Source organism: Mustelus asterias, chromosome 23 (assembly GCF_964213995.1).
Source record: "Mustelus asterias chromosome 23, sMusAst1.hap1.1, whole genome shotgun sequence".
NCBI lineage: Eukaryota > Metazoa > Chordata > Chondrichthyes > Carcharhiniformes > Triakidae > Mustelus > Mustelus asterias.
Window position 1 is genome coordinate 59159341 of NC_135823.1, and position 19635 is coordinate 59178975.

The 19635-nt window shown below is 38.7% G+C and overlaps 1 protein-coding gene across 3 annotated transcripts in view; it reads left to right on the forward strand.

Moving 5' to 3' along the window:
- Positions 1–19635, forward strand: part of axin1 (axin 1) — a 121945-nt gene that overhangs the window by 94756 nt on the left and 7554 nt on the right. For all 3 annotated transcript variants that reach the window (XM_078240736.1, XM_078240738.1, XM_078240737.1), the window contains exons 4-8: positions 633–729; positions 8729–8866; positions 11919–12469; positions 15424–15600; positions 16495–16740. In XM_078240736.1, the coding sequence (XP_078096862.1) occupies positions 633–729; positions 8729–8866; positions 11919–12469; positions 15424–15600; positions 16495–16740 (1209 nt within the window). The remainder of the gene's footprint in view (positions 1–632; positions 730–8728; positions 8867–11918; positions 12470–15423; positions 15601–16494; positions 16741–19635) is intronic.

Consider the following 19635-nt stretch of genomic DNA (forward strand, 5'->3'; position numbering starts at 1 on the left):
TTGTGTGCTTTAGGCAGCCATGAATTTATTAATTGGATTGTTTCTATTATTCACATAATCACCATTTTTAAGGGTTGTTATTACAAATTTACTTCTGGGCAGCTGTTTCTGGTGTGGTGTGTTACTGTGATTTAAATGAACAGCTTTTATAGTGCAAGTTCTATATTATGCAGATGAATGTTCATGACAGCTTGGAAAAATTAGAGACAATTGTGTAATCTTCATACTATTTCCACAAGTGTCATTACTTTTGCTGCAGTTTATATGTCTGTGCACTGGGAAAAAAGATTCCCAGTGTTTGCTTCTGGGAGGTGTAACCATTTGTTGTCGCAGCCACATTTAGATTTTTACGTTTTCTGTTTTTTCCTTTACTTGCTACCTTGCTTTGAGTTGAATATTATGAGAAGTGCGATAACACGATGTAGATTGATTAAACATTCAACTACATAAATTTTCTCCTATAGTTTTACCACATTTACCTTCATGCAGTGTATATTCATTTCTGTTTAAGCTGCACATTTGGGTAAAATATTGCTTTGCTCAGTGATGTAGTTGACAAAATGGCACAATAATTGGGCCTAGCAATGCTATATTCCACATGGTTTATTGAAACTGCCTCATTTTCTGGACAGAGATGGAATTCCACCATACAGATTTCGAAAGCAACATCGGCGGGAGATGCATGAAAGTGCCAAAGCGAATGGACGAGTGCCACTACCTCACATTCCTGTAAGTATTACTTTTACAAATTTACTTTCTACAGATGAGCAAAAGACAGTTTCAATCGTGACATTTTAAAGCCTTTAACAGATAAGTGGATTTTCGCTAAGCCTTATGCATTTCTTTGTTCTTTGTCATTTCTTCTGTTGTTTTGGTATTATCAAAATCTTTTAAAACTGTTCAGATGGTGGCTGACTTGGAGCATCAGCTAACGTTGTGAAATGCATTCAAATATATAGATTGCACTTTTTTATATACGTGTCTCCAATGCACTGTGCAATTCAGTAAAACAGTTTTGTTTGTAAAAAAGCAAAAGAAAACCTGCAGATGTTGAAAATATGGAACAAGCGCTAAAACACTCACTGGGTTAGGTAGCATCAATAAAAAGAATCAAGATATATTTGGTGGAACCATTTGTCAAACTGTTTTGCTTCAGGGTTATGTTGCTATAAACATTCCTTGCATATTATCCATTGTCACAGATTAGTCATTGAGTTTTCTGCTGTTGTGAATTGTGTTTCTATAGGATGTATCTTCCTGTTCTGACAAATGTTTGTTAAATTGAATGACAACATGAGGATGACGCCTTGCATTTTCAGTATTTATAGACAATGCCACCCCCCCCGCCCCCCAATAAAGCAGAAAGAAAACCACGATTCTTCTGATTAGAGCCATCTTTTTGTCATTGAAGAGTTGACCACTGAAACTATTATGACAGTTGCCTTGAGTCTTTTATTGGTTTTAACATAGCAAGAAGAGTAGTACGCTGTTGCTAAATGCTGCCAATGTTTGGTAAATGTAACATCCAACCTAAAAAAAGTTAATTAAATACAATGATATACACTTTGTAGAAATATTAAGTGTTTTTTGGTCAGGGCTTATCCCAGAGTATTCTTTTAACCTGTTTTGCCAACTTGATTTAATTCAGTTCTTATGTGCCCTTAAACTAGTGTTGCAATGAATCTCTTCAAATGCTTAAGTCCTTTAGCTAGGATGTAAACCAATTTCAGTGCAAGGAAAGTTGGGATAACATTCCCTGAATTCTTTTTCATTCCTGGAACAGGAGAGAATGCTATTTCATGGAGTTATTAGGTGTGTGGAAAGAATAAAGGACTCAGATGGGGAAAATGTTGATATAGTTGATGTTTCTCAACTAACTACCAGAGTTAAAATGCTGATGAGCCTTCTAAAAATGTATGTTACTTGGCCCTTAAATAGCAGGCTATGTTTAAACTTGGAAATTTAATCAAGAGAAGTTCAAAAATAGAGGGTGATGTCCAATTATGCAACTGGGAAAATTGTTTGAACATGTACATTCTGTGAAAAAAATGAACCTTATACTGTGATATAATTGCAACTAGCTTACAATAAGCCCCAGTAATGTGAAAAATTAACACCAAACCTGGTGTTTGTGCATAATGTTAGCTGCAAGTCAGCTTTATAAATGAGACACTGAATACTCAAACTTGTATTGTACATGTTCTCATTTATATTTTCAACTAAAAATGTTCCACTCAAACAAAAAAGATTTAACTTGTGCAAGATGCTGAAAAGGGTCTTTTACCAGAAAATAACATTTTTATTAAAATATTTAATGCTCAAAACAAGGAGAATTCAAAGAAATACTTTTGAAATAATTCTGGCATGCATTATTTACCAATTAATGAAAGCCATTCCCATTATTTGCTTTGTAGATTGGTAATCGATATGAACCACAGTGAGGTCATCTCTTTCAGATCAAAATTGTTTGTGTCTTTAAGTTCAAAGCAGAGTCACATAGCTTTTATTTATGCTGAGGCAAAGAGACAATTCAGAGCAGATATTAAACTCACTGTATTTAAACTATGATTCAAATAATTACAATATCCTACCCTCTCAATATTTTATTTTCTTTAGTAATCAGTTCAATATTGTAGTGTGATTTCATATCTAGTACTACCACATCACCTTCTCCATATTTGAACCCTGTGTTGTAATTAAGAACAGGAAAACTTACGGAAATAATGGTACTAGTAATCATTGTCAGTTTACACAGACGGTACAACTTTTCAGTTAGTAATGAGCAAGTGATTTACTGGCAAGTTCTACTCATTTCTACAACATTCCTGTGAAAGATTCGATTGAAAGTTTAGACTTGCCACATTTCAGTTTATCCTGAACAGTTCGACATTACCAATCCACTGAGCCTTTGTTTTGCAGAAGCTGCAAACAATTTGCATTTCCCATTTATGTCATAATGTGAAGTTCCAGTTCTGGAGCTAAGTTCCGAACAGATCCCATGACATGCAAATTGTTGCTCTCTGCTGCAAATGTACTAAACCATGAACTATTTCTATACAATTGTGAATTTGTAATCTAAGTGGGAAAAAATGTATTTATGGTTGTAGTGCATTGTTGGTGCTGTTAGTTCACCTTTGAATTTAGTATATGCAACTTTGTGGCTCAATTGTTAAGACAACTTGAGTAGCACGTGACACTCTATTTGCAATAATGTGTAGATATAACCAAAAACTTGTTTCTTGTGCTAAACATGTCAAATGTCACTGCACCAGTTCTTTGCCAAAATAAGAAATCTCTGCTAATGGCATAATAGAGACCTGGTTTCTAACTGTTCTGACTTAGAATAGCCTTGCATCAGGGTAATCAGATTGGGTTTAATTCCATCAGTACAGTTAGAGGTTCTTCACCAGAACAGCTTGGATTCTCACAGTCTCCATTCTGTTTGTTCACATTCAATATGGCAAAAGCAAATCCACCATCAAACTAATCTTATTAAGGGAGTTCAGTTGGCTTCGGCTTTAAATTAGATTATTTTCATCCTTAAGCTGCAGAAGACCTAGTCTTTAGCTTTGATCATTTGGTTGTGAATAGCTGAACGATTGGACAGAGGCTATTCCCAGCTGCGCAGCACTCTGTTCATTCACATTGCTGCTTTCACCGCGTGGTTGCTGTAGAGAAGCCTTGACTGATGAGCCTTATCCGGATGTGATTCTGTTTCATTCATCACTTCTAAAAAGATGAAACTGAATAGGGGAAATTTGGTTGGCTTTGCCACAAGTTAGATCTGGAATATAAGTTGTATCTGAGTCAGTTACCTTAGCTTGTCTTTTATAGTTTTACAATAAAATGTTACAGTTTATACCAAATCAGTGATGCTCTTAATCTAACTTCAAAGGATTGAATCATTTGAGATGCAAATCTGTCAGTATTTTAAGTGTAGCAATGTGAACTTGGAGAAGGAAAAAATAAATGCCAGTTTTGAAAAGAAGGACACAGCATAGTATTAAATTCCTGGCTTTTATCCTCGCAATTAAGATCTCCCTTTCAAATAGCAGTGTAGCTCAATGTAAGTGAAGAATAAACACCTAAAAAAGCTTTCAGCATTAAAGTAAGGGGGGGGGGATTTATAAAATATGGCATTATGATTTTTTTACATAATCATCTTCAGCGGTAATTATTGTCATACTCTGATTTGAAAGTGCATATATATGTAGAATTTAGGTAGTAATGTGCGCAAGCTTAATCTAACCCATCCTCCAAGAAACTGACTGGACTGGATCGGAAGCTAGCTTTATGCCCCATCTAATTTTGCTTTGCCTTGACTTCAGGCAGTGGACTTTTGAGTTCAATTAATTCAATGCCAGTCATTCTATCATTTTCCTGCCAGATGGGGCTTTTAAAATTAACACCAATATGTTTGGAAAAAAGGAATTCTGCTGCCCAGTTCAATTTGCCTCAGATGCAGCTGCTAACCAGTGCACAGACTTTGTTGGATGAGTCCACAATACATCTCCTAAAGTTGCTGTAACAATCTTCTCCATTTTAATGCAGCTGAATTTTCCAAAAATGTTTATGTAGTTCTCCCAGCATGTTTTTTAACTGGTCTTCCCGAGTGGATTGATTTTTTTCATTCAAAGCTACATCTGGAGTCTCATTTGTTAACTTTAAATCTGGTAATTCAACTGATGTTGGCATCCAACAGCAAAGAGCTTTATCTAAAAGTCTGGTATTACAATTCGTACAAATTAATGCACACCTATTGTGGTCCTTCTTTGTGAAAACATGTTAAAATTTAGCGACCATACAGTACAGCTACAAAACAAAATGAATCAGATTCTTGGGCACAGCTTTGAAATTGGTTTGACTACATTTTCATGCTTAATCACCTTGTTACTGGATTTATGGCAGGTATGCAGAAAAAATATTTGCATAAAAGTCTATTAACAATTAAATTAGTACAGTTATAAAAATGCACATAGTTAAAATACATTCATGGTAGATCAGGCATTTAGCTGCAGAGTTGAAATTGCATTATTTTTAATGTTGTTCCGAGTTACATAGAAACATAGAAAATAGGTGCACGAGTAAGCCATTCGGCCCTTCAAGCCTGCACCACCATTCAATATGATCATGGCTGATCATGCACTTTCAGTATCCCACTCCTACTTTCTCTCCATACCCCTTGATTCCTTTAGCTTTCATTTAGAACATAAATGAAAATTCCTCTGACCATTTTGAGCATGGCACAAATCTAGAATCATAGAATCCTGCAGTGCAGAAGGAGGCCATTTAGCCCATCGAGTCTGCACTGAATCAATCCCATCCAGGCCCAATCCCCATATTCCCATACATTTACCCTAGCAGTCCCTCTGACACTAAGGGGTAATTTAGCATGGCCAATCCACCTAACCCGCACATCTTTGGAATGTAGGAGGAAATCGAAGCACCCGGAGGAAACCCACACAGACACCGGGAGAATGTGCAGACTCTGCAAAGACAGTGACCCAAACTGGGAATCGGGTCCCTGGCGCTGTGAGGCAGCAGTACTAACCACTGTGCCACCGTGCTGCTCTAATCTAGTCTAGTCCAATCTAGTTACAAAGATATAGTTTAAGTTTGAAAATGCAAACTGCATGGTGGCACATAGCACTGCTGCCTCACAGCGCCAGGAACCCAGGTTCAATTCTGGCCTTGGGTCACTGTCTGTGTGGAGTAATTTCATAATGCTATTAAACAGTATTGTTTCCAAGTCTAGCGGAGTGATCTTGAGGCTACTCCCGTTGCCTGCAGGGATTCAAAATCTGGAAGTCTCAGATCTCGCCAGTGAGATTGTGATTTTGGATCTTCCCCACCCCTCTCCAACAACATCATCCGGTTTATGCCCATAACAAGCATGAGTCTGATTTATATACATTTTAATATTAACACGCCCCCTCCCCAGATATTGACCCTGTCGTCTCCATATTTTTAAACCACACCAACATTATGTTACGTGGACACGGTTTATAACAAGTTCAACCAGGCATGAGCCTGTCATGGGGATCCCCCCAGGGGGCACAAAGGTAAGTATGGTCCTTAGCGGAGAGGGACATGGCCAGGCAGCCCCATGGCCCTGTCCCTTGGCACAAGTGGGCACTGCCAGTTTGACATCATGCCAATGCCCCCGGCAGTGCCACCCTGTGCCACAGGGAGAACGTGCGAACTCCACCTAGACAGTGACCTGAGGCCTGAATTGAACCCGGGTCCCTGGCACTGTGAGGTAACAGTGCTGACCACTATGCCACCGTGCAGTTCAACATTCACAGATCACAAGATAATTACAAATGAGGAAATCCATATTAATTCATCCCCCCCAGATCTGCAGACTGCTCCATTTCATTTTTTGCTGGTCCTAAATTTACTATCTAAATCTATATTTCTGTCCCACTAGCTACTTAATTTTAAGTAAAATTCAGGTTAATCTGCTCCATTGCCTTTGCAATCATAGAAACCAAACAAGATCAAGTCTCAAACGTGTGTTGAGTCATTAAGTTTACGGAATAAAAGGGACAGTGGCAGCATGGATAGAAATTGGCTGTGTGACAAGAAACTTTCGGACTGGAGGAACGTTTGTACTGGAGTTCCCCAAGGGTCTATGTTGAGGTTTCTGCTCTTCCTGATGTATGTTAATCTAGATCTTAGTGTACAAGGCACAATTTCAAATGATACAAAACTTGGAAGTATTGTGAACTGAGAGGAGGATAGTGTAGAACTTCAAAAAGACATAGGCACTTCAGTGGAATGGACAGACATGTGGCTGATGTAATTCTGTGTAGAGAAATGTTATAGAGTCATAGAGGTTTACAGCATGGAAACAGGCCCTTCGGCCCAACTTGTCCATGCCGACCCTTTTTTTAAAAAACCACTAAGCTAGTCCCAATTGCCCACCTTTGGCCCATACCCTTCCATACCCATCTTACCCATGTAACTGTCTAAACGCTTTTTAAAAGACAAAATTGTACCCGCCTCTGCTATTACCTCTGGCAGCTTGTTCCAGACACTCACCACCCTGTGTGTGCAAAGATTGCTCCTCTGGACCCTTTTGTATCTCTCCCCTCTCACCTTAAACCTATGCCCTCTAGTTTTAGACTCCCCTGCCTTTGGGAAAAGATGTTGTCTATCTAGCTGATCTATGCCCCCCATTATTTTATAAACTCTATAAGATCACCCCTCAGCCTCCTACGCTCCAAAGAAAAAAATTCCCAGTCTATTCAGACTCTCCTTATAACTCAAACCATCAAGTTCCAATAGCATCCTAGTAAATCTTTCCTGCACTCTTTCTAGTTTAATAATGTCCTTTCTACGATAGGGTGGCCAGAACTGTATACAGTGCTCCTTCCTAAAGGTGGCTTTAAGTGAATAATTAACAACCTTTCTTATTCAACCAACCGGGAAGTTTAACTAAACCAGTAACAATTTTAATTAAAGGATGGTTCGACTGAAATGCTGTTCAAATAAAGATAAGGATCATTTAGTACCAAAACAGTAATAACAGAATCTTAGTGAATGTGAAGTGATTCATTTTGGTAGGAGGAATGTGCAAAGAGATGATATAAAAGGGTACATTATAAAGGGAATGCAGGAGTATAAGAACATAGGTGTATAGGTACATAAATCATTGAAGGTGACAAGACACATTGAGAGAGCAGTTAATGAAGCATGCAACATCTTAGACATTATTAATAGGGGCATAGAGTATAAAAGCAAGGAAGTTGTTTTCAGCTTGTATAGAAGGGTCCTGACAGAGCAGATAGGGGGAAACTATTGTCATTGGTAGAAGGATCAAGAACAAGAGGGCACACATTTAAGGTAATAGGCAAAAGAGGCAATGACAATATGAGGAACACTTTCGAGCAGAGAGTGGTTAAAATCTGGAATATGGTGCCTGAGTGTGGTGGAGGCAGGTTTAATTGAGGCATTCAAGAGAGAATGATGTGAAATGGGAGAATCAGCAATGCTGCTGGACGAAGGCAGGGGATTGGCACTAGGTAAATTGCTCCTACGGTTTCTGTAAAGTTTTGCCAGTCTTTTTGCATAACTCTGACACTAGATATCAAATCTTTTTGTGCTGTCTCCAGCATTTGATTGTCTCCCTCACCTCTTGCTAATTAAAGTTGGATGCAGCACCCAAGTACAATCTGACCAGTTGACAGCAGTTTGATTACAATTTTCTTTTGATTTATATTCTATTCTTTTTACTATATAGATTAACATTCTATCGGTTTTTGTTGTCATATACCTACAATCTTCATTATCCATTAGTTGTGGAGCTCCTGGCTTTTCTTGTCATGTCTTATTTTTTTCTTTTTATGTGCAATACTTTACATTTGTTCTATATTAAATTCAATATATCCTTTTTGTGTCTTAATTTATTCTGTAATTTCTAATTTACATCTTCCAGACGATCCTCCTAGTTTGGTACCACTTTGGTCTGAGATTCCCATTGCTATCTATTGCTTAAAACTGCCACTTCCAAGTGATAGAATATTTTTGATGATCGATAAAGAAAAACTAGTGCTTTTATAACTCTTGTAATTCATGCTTTTCCAAAATTGTGTTTGAAGTAGTATTGGATTACTTTAATATTGTGATGATTTGTTGAGAGAACAGAAAGCAATTACTTTAGAAATCTGTATTGACATTGACACAGATTGTACTTTTTTGACTTGTAATCTCTTGATCTACCTAGCGCACGTATCGGATGCCAAAGGATATCCACGTTGAACCAGAAAAGTTTGCTGCAGAACTTATTAGTCGGCTCGAGAGTGTGCTGCGGGAACGAGAGGCAGAGGAGAAGTTGGAAGAAAGGCTTAAACGTGTGAGAGCGGTAAGTTTCATGTGATAATGTAGACCATGAATACATCCTAAATTATGTGCCTTTAACTGTAAAAATGAGGCAGTATTGCTTTCCCTCCCCCTCTCATTTGTTGCATTTTTTTGTCTTGTGAAAAGTGGCAGCAGAGGCAGCTCAAAGCCAAAAATAACCAAGAATGGTACAACCAAGAAGTAGTCTTGCATGCTATTCTTTCAGCAGTTGAAATAGTTTTGGCATCTTTTTCAATGCATAACATTTGCTTCTCAGGGAAGTTCAATAGCCAGCTCTTGAATGTGTGGATCTATTTTAAGATTCTATATATTCAATCTTAAGTTTACAGAATCCAATTTTCAGTTTTATGTTTGTATTATGAAATTATAACTACCCCTAACCTCTGCATTTTCTCTGAAGATGTCGGGTTAGGTGGATTGGCCATGCTAAATTGCCCCTTAGTGTCAGGGGGACTAGCTAGGGTAAATGCATGGGCTTATGGGGATAGGGCCTAGCTGGGATTGTGGTCGGTGCGGACTCGATGGGCCGAATGGCCTCCTGCGCTGTGGGATTTTATGATTTTATACTATAGTAGGTTGCTTTACTCTTTGTCTATTTGATATTTTTTCTGCCTCATTCAGTTCATTCCCTTTTTGTGGTTGGCTTCCTTTAGTGAAGGCTGTAGAATGGGCAGGTTAACCTGTAAGTTGCTCTATACACCACATATTGATGTATTTTGGTGGATATGTACATACCTCTGAAAAGAAAGCAAGATTGTGGTCTTTTTTTCTCCTGATCAAGAGATTGTCTCTTGAACAACTGGTCTGAAATTACTGGAACAAGTTGAGTGTTCCTGGCAGCCAAGCTATGTTCTTCAAGTGAAAGCCTAGTGGTATCACTAACCTTTGCAGTGCCCATTATCAAATTACTTTGTGTTTTTAAAAGTTTTTTTTGGTAGTCTGCAGATGTTTTATCTCTTCCAGTCTAATATAACCTCATTTTAATGTACGAAGAAACTATTCTTTAAAGAAAGTGTTGCTTGAACGAAATGCACAATGTTTCTAATTATGAAGTGAGAAGCTATCGATGATAACACCGTCTGTATTGTGGATCAGGCATTAATTGTCAGTGAGATGAGAGTAGAAGGAGGAAGATGTGAAGCAAAAATGCCTTGTGGCAATTCTTCATTAACATTTTTAAAACCATTTGTGGAGCTTACAAAACTGTGCAGCAGGTTTGTATAGTGCACAACACATTTGAGAACAATAAGTAAAATTCCTATTATCCAGCACGTACAGGAAATCTAGTGGGTGACACCAAAGAAGTGATGTTGCAGAAGAGTGGGAGACTGATACCAGACTGAGGGCAGGCCACCGATAACAACTACCCATGAGTTTGACAATTTTTAGCAATTGTATGAGTGTGCGACTGATGGGGAACAAGATGTCAAGGCCAGCTTCTGAAGGCTGAGAGTCACAAACGGACCCAACAGAAATTCCAGTGTCGGATAACACAACGTTTACTGTAATTATCCAGATATATCCTGTGATAGTAATCTATAATTGGTTTAATTTTTTAGCTGGAGAAGTACAAGATTGTTCACGTGCATATATTTTATAACTTATTTACAAAATAGCAACAGATTCTCCCTCTTTTTCTCATTTGTTGCATTTTTCTTTGCTTAAAAAAGATGCTAAAGCACGTTAATTGTTTGTAAACTGATTCAATAGTGCCATCTGCAGGCCAATAACAATTTAGTTCAACTTAGTCAACCAGATAGTCAGTTCACTATTGTTTATTATTCATTTAATTGAGTAAATTTTATTTTAAGAGGGACCTCAGACTTCAAATGTGGCAACTCTGTTGCAGTATTTAAATGTTTAAAATAGAGGTGGGCAGTAGATTACAAATCTGTTTCCAACATTGCAAGAAAATTCAATTAAAATCAACATGGGGAAAATGGTTTAGTTGAAACTAAAACATTATTTAGATCAGAACATTCAAATACATCATAGGTTATTTTGTGCATGTTTGTTTTATACTTCCAAAGTAGACTATAGTAATGTTACCACTTTAACTTTTAGTAATGAATTACTCAGCGTGTTATTCATTCATGGGATGTGAGGCTTCACTGGCAAGACCAGCATTTATAATCCATCCCTAATTGCCCTTGAGAAGGTAGTGGTGAACTTCCTTCTTGAACCTGCTGCAGTCCATGTGGTGGAGGCACACCCACAATGCTGTTTGGGTGGGATTCCAAGATTTTGACCCTGCGACGGTGATATATTTCCAAGTCAGGATGGTGGTCAAAGAGATCATAAAAAAGATTAAACTAAGGAGGTAAATTTGAATAGAAGAAATAACAGAATCCTACAAAGCCACTATGATTTCCAACAGTTAAAATAACAACCCCCTATTCCAACTAAAAATGTAGCACTTTTAGTTCTGCAACATTTTAACTGATTGTTTCATGATCTTAATCTTTTAAAATAAAATTTAATTTTCTACAATTATGAATGTTCCAGGTAATATTGAAGTCCAGTACTGGTTTTTTTAAAAATCTGTAAAAAGTGACAACTGAGCACAAAGCAATAAATATTCTAAGAAATCAAACTAATTCTAAATTGGAGTGCAAACTCTGCAATTAGATTTTGGAAACATTTTGTATTTGTATCAGGATTCTGATGTAAATGCAGTGAGTAGGAATGATGAATTTGAAATTTTATGCACATGTAGGGTTTAGCATTTATCCACAATCCACATTTTGGAAACTTTTTATATAATGTGCAAATCTCTTAAACTTTCTTGTTGCTCGGAGTTAGCAAAGCAGTTGTTGTATTGAGCACTTCTTCACTTTTTTGAATTGCATATTTTCTATGGTAGTTTGGAATAATCAAACTTAGATTTTCAAGACCGATCAAAAGCAGTTCTACAGCATTGTATTATTGGAAAATACTAAATTTCTGTTGGGAGGCAACTGCAACAGATGGATCCAACTGTTAGAGCAGCCATTTAACGCTAATGAGCATGGACTTCCAAATTATTTAAACTATTCCTTGCATTTCTCTTGCAGGAGGAAGAAGGTGAGGATGCGGATGTTTCATCAGGTCCCTCTGTAGTTAGTCACAAAATGCCACCAGCCCAGGCTATGCACCACTTTAACTCTCGTTATTCAGAGATAGGCTGTGGTGGATTACAAGTGCGTGATGCTCACGAGGAGAATCCAGAATCTATTCTTGATGAGCATGTACAGCGTGTGATGAAGACTCCTGGTTGCCAGTCTCCTGGACCTGGAAGGCACTCTCCAAAGTCCCGCTCTCCTGATGGCTTATCTACTGGGAAGGCAACAGGTTTAATGGGGGCGGTGCTGCCTTCAGGGCATAAACATGTGTCCAAGACGGGTGTGAAAGTGGAAGCTCCCAACATGTACCATCATAAACATGTTTATCACCATATCCACCATCACAATGGGATGAAACCAAAAGAACAAATTGAGGCAGAAGCCACACAGAGGGTCCAGAGTAACTTCTGGAATGCTGATTCACACCACTATGCAACAAAGTCACGGAACTATGCTGAAAGCGTGGGTATGGCACCTAATCCAGTGGAGTCTTTGAATTATGGGTAAGTGGAAACCATGAGCAGATTTTTATTGTAATATTAGTAACAAAATGCCACTACCACAGGAAAAGCAATGAAAGCTTGTCTAATAATTCAGTTAGTGATTGCATTATGTAATGTGATTTGATTTAGTATTATTACATGTATTAGTATACAGTGAAAAATATTGTTTCTTGCGCGCTATACAGACAAAGCATACCATTCATAGAGAAGGAAAGGAGAGAATGTAATGTTACAGTCATAGCCAGGGTGTAGAGAAAGATCAACTTAATATGACTTAATATAACTTGGTGAGACCACATTTGGAATATTGTGTGCAGTTCTGGTCACCTCACTATAAGAAGGATGTGGAAGCGCTGGAAAGAGTGCAGAGGAGATTTACCAGGATGCTGCCTGGTTTGGAGGGTAGGTCTTATGAGGAAAGGTTGAGGGAGCTAGGGCTGTTCTCTCTGGAGCAGAGGAGGCTGAGGGGAGACTTAATAGAGGTTTATAAAATGATGAAGGGGATAGATAGAGTGAAAGTTCAAAGACTATTTCCTCGGGTGGATGGAGCTATTACAAGGGGGCATAACTATAGGGTTCATGGTGGGAGATATAGGAAGGATATCAGAGGTAGGTTCTTTACGCAGAGAGTGGTTGGGGTGTGGAATGGACTGCCCGCAGTGATAGTGGAGTCAGACACTTTAGGAACATTTAAGCGGTTATTGGATAGGCATATGGAGCACACCAGGATGATAGGGAGTGGGATAGCTTAATCTTGGTTTCAGATAAAGCTTGGCACAACATCATGGGCCGAAGGGCCTGTTCTGTGCTGTACTGTTCTATGTTCTATGAGGTAGGTCCATTCAAAAGTATGATGGCGGCAGGGAAGAAGCTGTTCTTGAGTCGGTTGATACTTGTCCTCAGACCTTTATATCCTTTTCCTGATGGATCTGAAGCTGTGTAGATGGCCTAGGTTTGATGCTTGGTCTGAGCTGTGTTAGTGACCTTGGTTAGGAAAACAATGGGAGTCTATAATTAAAGTTAAATCCAGCTAATGGAAAGTAGAGAAATGCCACTAAGATTTCTAGTAAACATGGCAGCATGATTTTGTCAGAGTAGAAATACATGAGGAATTCTTGGGAATCCCTTAAAGAATTTATGTATCTGGTGAAGAAAAAACAGTCAGTGACAAGTTCAAGGACTTTGACGAAGACGTGGCAAGGGCAGTAGCTAAGAGGGCTTTGGGGCTGGAAATGTTTTTTTCAGGAGGGGTTGATGGTAGTTTTGAAAAGGTGTGGAACAATACTGAAGAAGAGAGACAACTGAAACAGTTCAAGGAGAAAGTACCCATTTGTGGCCAACTAAAAGTGGGAAATCCATCAGGCTTGTCAATACGGCGGTGCGGTAGTTAGCACTGTAGCCTCACAGCACCAGGGACCCAGGTTCGATTCTCGGCTTGGGTCACTGTCTGTGTAGAGTCTGCACGTTTTCCCCGTGTCTGTGTGGGTTTCATCCCACAGTCTGAAAGACACGCTGGTTCAGTGCATTGGCCATGCTAAATTCTCACTCAGTGTACCCGAACAGGTGCCAGAGTGTGGCGACTAGGGGATTTTCACACTAACTTCATTGCAGTGTTAATGTAAGCCTACTCGTGACAATAATAAATAAGCTTTAAACTTGAGTTCCCCTATATCCCCAGGCCAATTGTTTATTAAAATATGTCAGACTTGTACTCGAGTGCTCTAATTCATTGATATTTGACATTGGGTAACAAAACGCCGGATGAGTGTTAAAGAAATAAAACTCAGCCCATTTAATAGTTACATTGGCCATAAGCACATTCTAGCCAGTTGAAGCACAGTGAAGACGTCACAGGTGGTGAAGAAGGCATATGGCATGCTTGCCTTTATAGGACGGGGCATAGAGTATAAAAGTTGGGGTCTGATGTTGCAGATGTATAGAACGTTGGTTCGGCCGCATTTGGAATACTGCGTCCAGTTCTGGTCGCCACACTACCAGAAAGACGTGGAGGCTTTGGAGAGAGTACAGAGGAGGTTTATCAGGATGTTGCCTGGTATGGAGGGGCTTAGATATGAGGAGAGATTGGGTAAACTGGGGTTATTCTCCCTGGAAAGAAGGAGGATGAGGGGAGACTTAATAGAGGTGTATAAAATTATGAAAGGCATAGATAGGGTGAACGGTGGGAAGCTTTTCCCCAGGTCGGTGGTGACGTTCACGAGGGGTCATAGGTTCAAGGTGACGGGGGGGAGGTTTAACACAGATATCAGAAGGACATATTTTACACAGAGGGTGGTGGGGGCCTGGAATGCGCTGCCAGGCAAGGTGGTGGAGGCGGACACACTGGGAACGTTTAAGACTTATCTAGGTAGCCATATGAACGGAGTGGGAATGGAGGGATACAAAAGAATGGTCTAGTTTGGACCAGGGAGCGGCACGGGCTTGGAGGGCTGAAGGGCCTGTTCCTGTGCTGTATTGTTCTTTGTTCTTTTTTGTTTGTTGAAGGTCCTTCAGCCCCAACCTATAGAATACCAACTACTGCACCAGTGCGACATATTTTACAGTTCTTATATCTCGGACTCTCTGAAATTGCCAATTAGCACTAAATTAGGGATAGTTTTGTGTTGCTAGATTGAAACTATTCAAAGTCGTCTCATACTCGTTCCTTGAATTTAATCAAGGTGGGCCCGGGCAGAGTGAAACACAAGTAATGTCTTAACCACTGAATTACTGAGTGTAATTAACACTATTTTGAAGATAACGTTGATGATAAATGTATGCTGGAAATCAAAAAATTGAAATCGGTCAACTGAACTCTGTCAAAATGGCATAAAATAGCTGTAACAACCTTAGAGTAGAGAATCACCTGATGTCTGAACTTGAATTTTTTAATGTTGAATAGTTGTGATACCATAGAAGCTTTTAAAATACTGACTGATTTGAATATTATGGTGCAGTGGTAAAGTCAACACACTGTCAAAACGAAATACTAAGAAGAATGAGCCGGGAAAAGCAGACGCTGGGAGCTATGAAAGCCCTGCTCCTCCAGAAGACATGGAGCGGAATCAGAAGATTATGCAATGGATAATTGAAGGAGAGAAGGAGATTCACAGGCACAAAAAGGCTCCACACAAGTAAGATAACCTATTTTGATTTGAATTGTTGCACCTGTGCATGTTGTTTTATAATTTATATTTGAAATCGTAATATTATTCATTGCCTAATATTGTGTTACAGTCTAATATTGTATGTGAATTCTTTTTCAAAATTTGCATTTTCCCTAATGTTCTTCCAAAGTTTCCATAGAAAAAGAGATCTCCAAAGGAACATAAATAAAAGTTTTTTTTTCACATTGTAACGAAAGTAACAATTACAATCACTTGATTTATAAATATGTAGCACTATTTCATGTTTAAAACTCCCAGATATTATAAAATAGGAAATTCTGGAAAAACTCAACAGGTCTAGCAGCATCTGTGGAGAGAGAAACGGTTAGCTTATCAGGCCTACATGATCAGAGCTCTGAAGATGTCATATAGAGTCGAAATGTTAACTCTGTTTCTCTGTCCAGAGATGCTACCAGATCGGTTGAGTTTTTCCTGCATTTCCTGTTTTTGTTTCAGATTTCCAAGCATCAGCAGTATTTTGCTTTTATTATTTATTATTATAAAATAACTTATTGGTAGACACATGCTTGTCATTCTATATAAGAATATTTAACTTACATATGTAAGCCACACCTCAAACATGAGCCCACCCCAGAAGAACAAAACTGACTAGCATTTTGGACTCATCACAATTTAAACATTTTTACTTTTTAAGAAGGCCTTATTCCTAAGCCCACACCAATCAATAGGAGCTCAAACGTCACAAAAATGAACCCACAATCTATGTTAGTAAATCAGCAAAGCCATTGTCAATGATCATCATATTCTCCTAAGTGTGTAATGTCTAGTTTCTGATTGTGTCAATAAAAGATTTTTGCGAAGATTAACTAATTACACACATTCCTTGTCTTATTGTGACAGTTTGATAGGGGCTAAGAAACAACCTAGTCACGATACTTCTAGGCCAAGTTCAATTGAGAGGCCAGGAGCTGTTCATCCATGGGTCAGTGCACAGCTGCGAAATCCTGTCCAACCGTCGCACCCATTCATTCAGGATCCAACCATGCCACCCAACCCAGCACCCAACCCTCTGACTCAATTGGAAGAGGCACGCAGACGGCTCGAAGAAGAGGAAAAGAAGAGTGGCAAACTACAGTCCAAACAAAGGTGAAAAGAATTAACAATATTCCGCTTTTGATTTGTCAGAGTTGGTGCATTTGGAAAATTAAAAGAACATCAAAAATTCAATCTTTATCAATTATATGTTTAATATATGTAAGCTTCATGATGGTGTTAAAGTCAGCAGTTTACAGATGACCTAGACATTATTTGCATCCATTAAAAAACAGGCTATTTTCTCTGTTTTAACACTGTAGTATTTGTAAATATAGTACATGTTTGATCTGATGACTTGCTTAGACTTGAATGCTGAAAAGTATTGTTAGTTACATTCAGAAAATGGTATTTTTATTAAATAAGACAACTCTATTTCCTCTTAAAATTGTGGGTCCATTGTTTCCAATATTGTCAAAACAGTCACATGAGTAGTTCATGCTGACTCAACTCGTGGAGTCCAAATACTGCTTCCTTCTGGTCTTTGCTGGGCAATTCATAAGTTGTCTTGTGGAAAATATTCTTCCAAAAACTCCATAACCTAAGTTAGGATAAGGTTTGTACTGAAGATTTCCCAGATGATTGGGTTTGTGAACTCTCAACACTCTGTTCTACCATTGATTCTTTGCCAATGGAAGAGAACCTAGAAAACTGAAACTTCTAATATGCTGCAAACTATAAAGTGAATTTTGCAAAGCCTTCATACCAAAATTTGCTATTTTTCTTTGTTTTGGACTATGCACCACTGTGCCTAGCTTCAGTCATACCATGTTTCAATTATATTCTCAATCATATCAGATAAAATGCTTTTAAATTTGGCTAGGGTAAGCATAGATGTTTCACTTCCGGTATGATTCAGCTGACCACTAGGGAGCTTTTATCAAACAAAGTTTATTTAAGAATACAGTTAACGTGTATAGAAAGAAAATTAGCAATAGCTTTTACCAATTACAAACAAGAAAAAAAACCCATGATATTGTATAAACCTTAACAGCTACATTCCGTTCCAGCCAAACAAATCCCATTATCAAAACCCTTGCCATATGTCTAGCACAAAAAATACAAATGCTCACTTAGTCCTTTGGTTGAATGCTGAAGTTCTTTTGATACCACATACAGACAAGCTTGAAGTTAAAACAGCTTTCCAAAACACCAGTGAGAGAGGGAGAGACTCTAGGAACTAACAAGCAAACCACCAACAGCAAAAGTTTCACACCAGAAAGGCCAGGAGAACTGCTTCAAGCTAGCCAGCAGAATTTACAATCCAGGAAGAGAAAACATGCCAGCCACTTGACAACCAGGACAGCCTCTGACTCTAAACTAAAACTGTGAATGAATCTTTGGATTCTTCTGGGGAGGAACCACCTGACTTGGACTTAGAACATAGAAAAACTACAGCACAAACAGGCCTTTCAGCCCACAAGTTGCGCCGGTCATGTCCCTACCTACCTAGGCCTATATATAGGCTTACCTATAACCCTCAATCCTATTAAGTCCCATGTACTCATCCAGAAGTCTCTTAAAAGACCCTATCGAGTTTGCCTCCACCACCATTGACGGCAGCCGATTCCACTCACCCACCACTGAGTGAAAAACTTACCCCTGACATCTCCTCTGTACCTACTCCCCAGCACCTTAAACTTGTGTCCTCTCGTAGCAGCCATTTGAGCCCTGGGAAAAAGCCTCTGAGAATCCACCCGATCTATACCGCTCAACATCTTGTACACCTCTATCAGGTCACCTCTCATCCTTCGTCTCTCCAAGGAGAAAAGACTGAGCTCCCTCAACCTATCCTCATAAGGCATGCCACCCAATCCAGGCAACATCCTTGTAAATCTTCTCTGCATCCTTTCAATAATTTCTACATCCCTCCTGTAATGAGGCGACCAGAACTGAGCACAGTACTCCAAGTGGGGTCTGGCGAGGGTCTTATAAAGCTGCATCATTATCTCCCAACTCCTAAACTCAATCCCTCGATTGATGAAGGCCAGCACACCATACGCCTTCTTAACCACCTCCTCTACCTGCGAGGCCGATTTAAGCGTCCTATGGACCCGGACCCCAAGGTCCTTCTGATCCTCTACACTGCTAAGAATCTTACCTTTGATATTATACTCCTCCATCCCATTTGACCTGCCAAAATGACTTGTCAATCATTCCTCCCCCTCACAATGCAGTGTCCTAAAACAAAATCCCAGAAAGTATCTGAGATCCCGAGTAAAAATAAACAAAACATTTAAGCCATTGAAGCAGCAATAAAAAGACTTCTAGCAGATAACTCGACAATAATGAACCCAAAAGGCTGCTCACAACTGCAGAGAACATGATTTTAAAAAAATTCTTAAAGGTACACAAGCGTCTCAATATTCGATTGAATTGTGTAAGCAGCCCTAACACTCAAAACAGTCAGCTCCCCCTTGATAGCATCACTGAAATTTAAAACTCACCATGTGGTGAAATATCACTGGCACAAACCTCTTGATTCATCAAAGCCATTCTTTAAAAAAGAAAAATTAATTGCTAATTCAAAGTTATTTCAATTCTGATTGTTTTTGTGCTTGTTTCATTTTTAGATAAATATTTAAATTTGCATAATTTATGTCATTTTGATCAGGTGCCAATTGAAGTTGGGGGGGGGGGGTTATGGCAGAATTTAGAAATTTCAGTTCAGTAAAATATATTCTTTGTAAGTTAATACCTATTATCGCACCAAATTTAATGACCCAAAAAATGTTTAATTTTAAATATTAGTGACCATGTTCATTAAATATCGTATTTCCATTAGGTTATTAAGTTTATAACTTTTAAGTTCTAATTTATGGTTGCTTTGTATAAGTGTAGTGATTTTTTATTGATCTACAGAGATTAGACGTCCCCAATGATGTTTCCATGCACAAGGTTAACAATCCATGGAAATGATTAAAGAGTTGGCCCTTGGTGTTCTCTTGG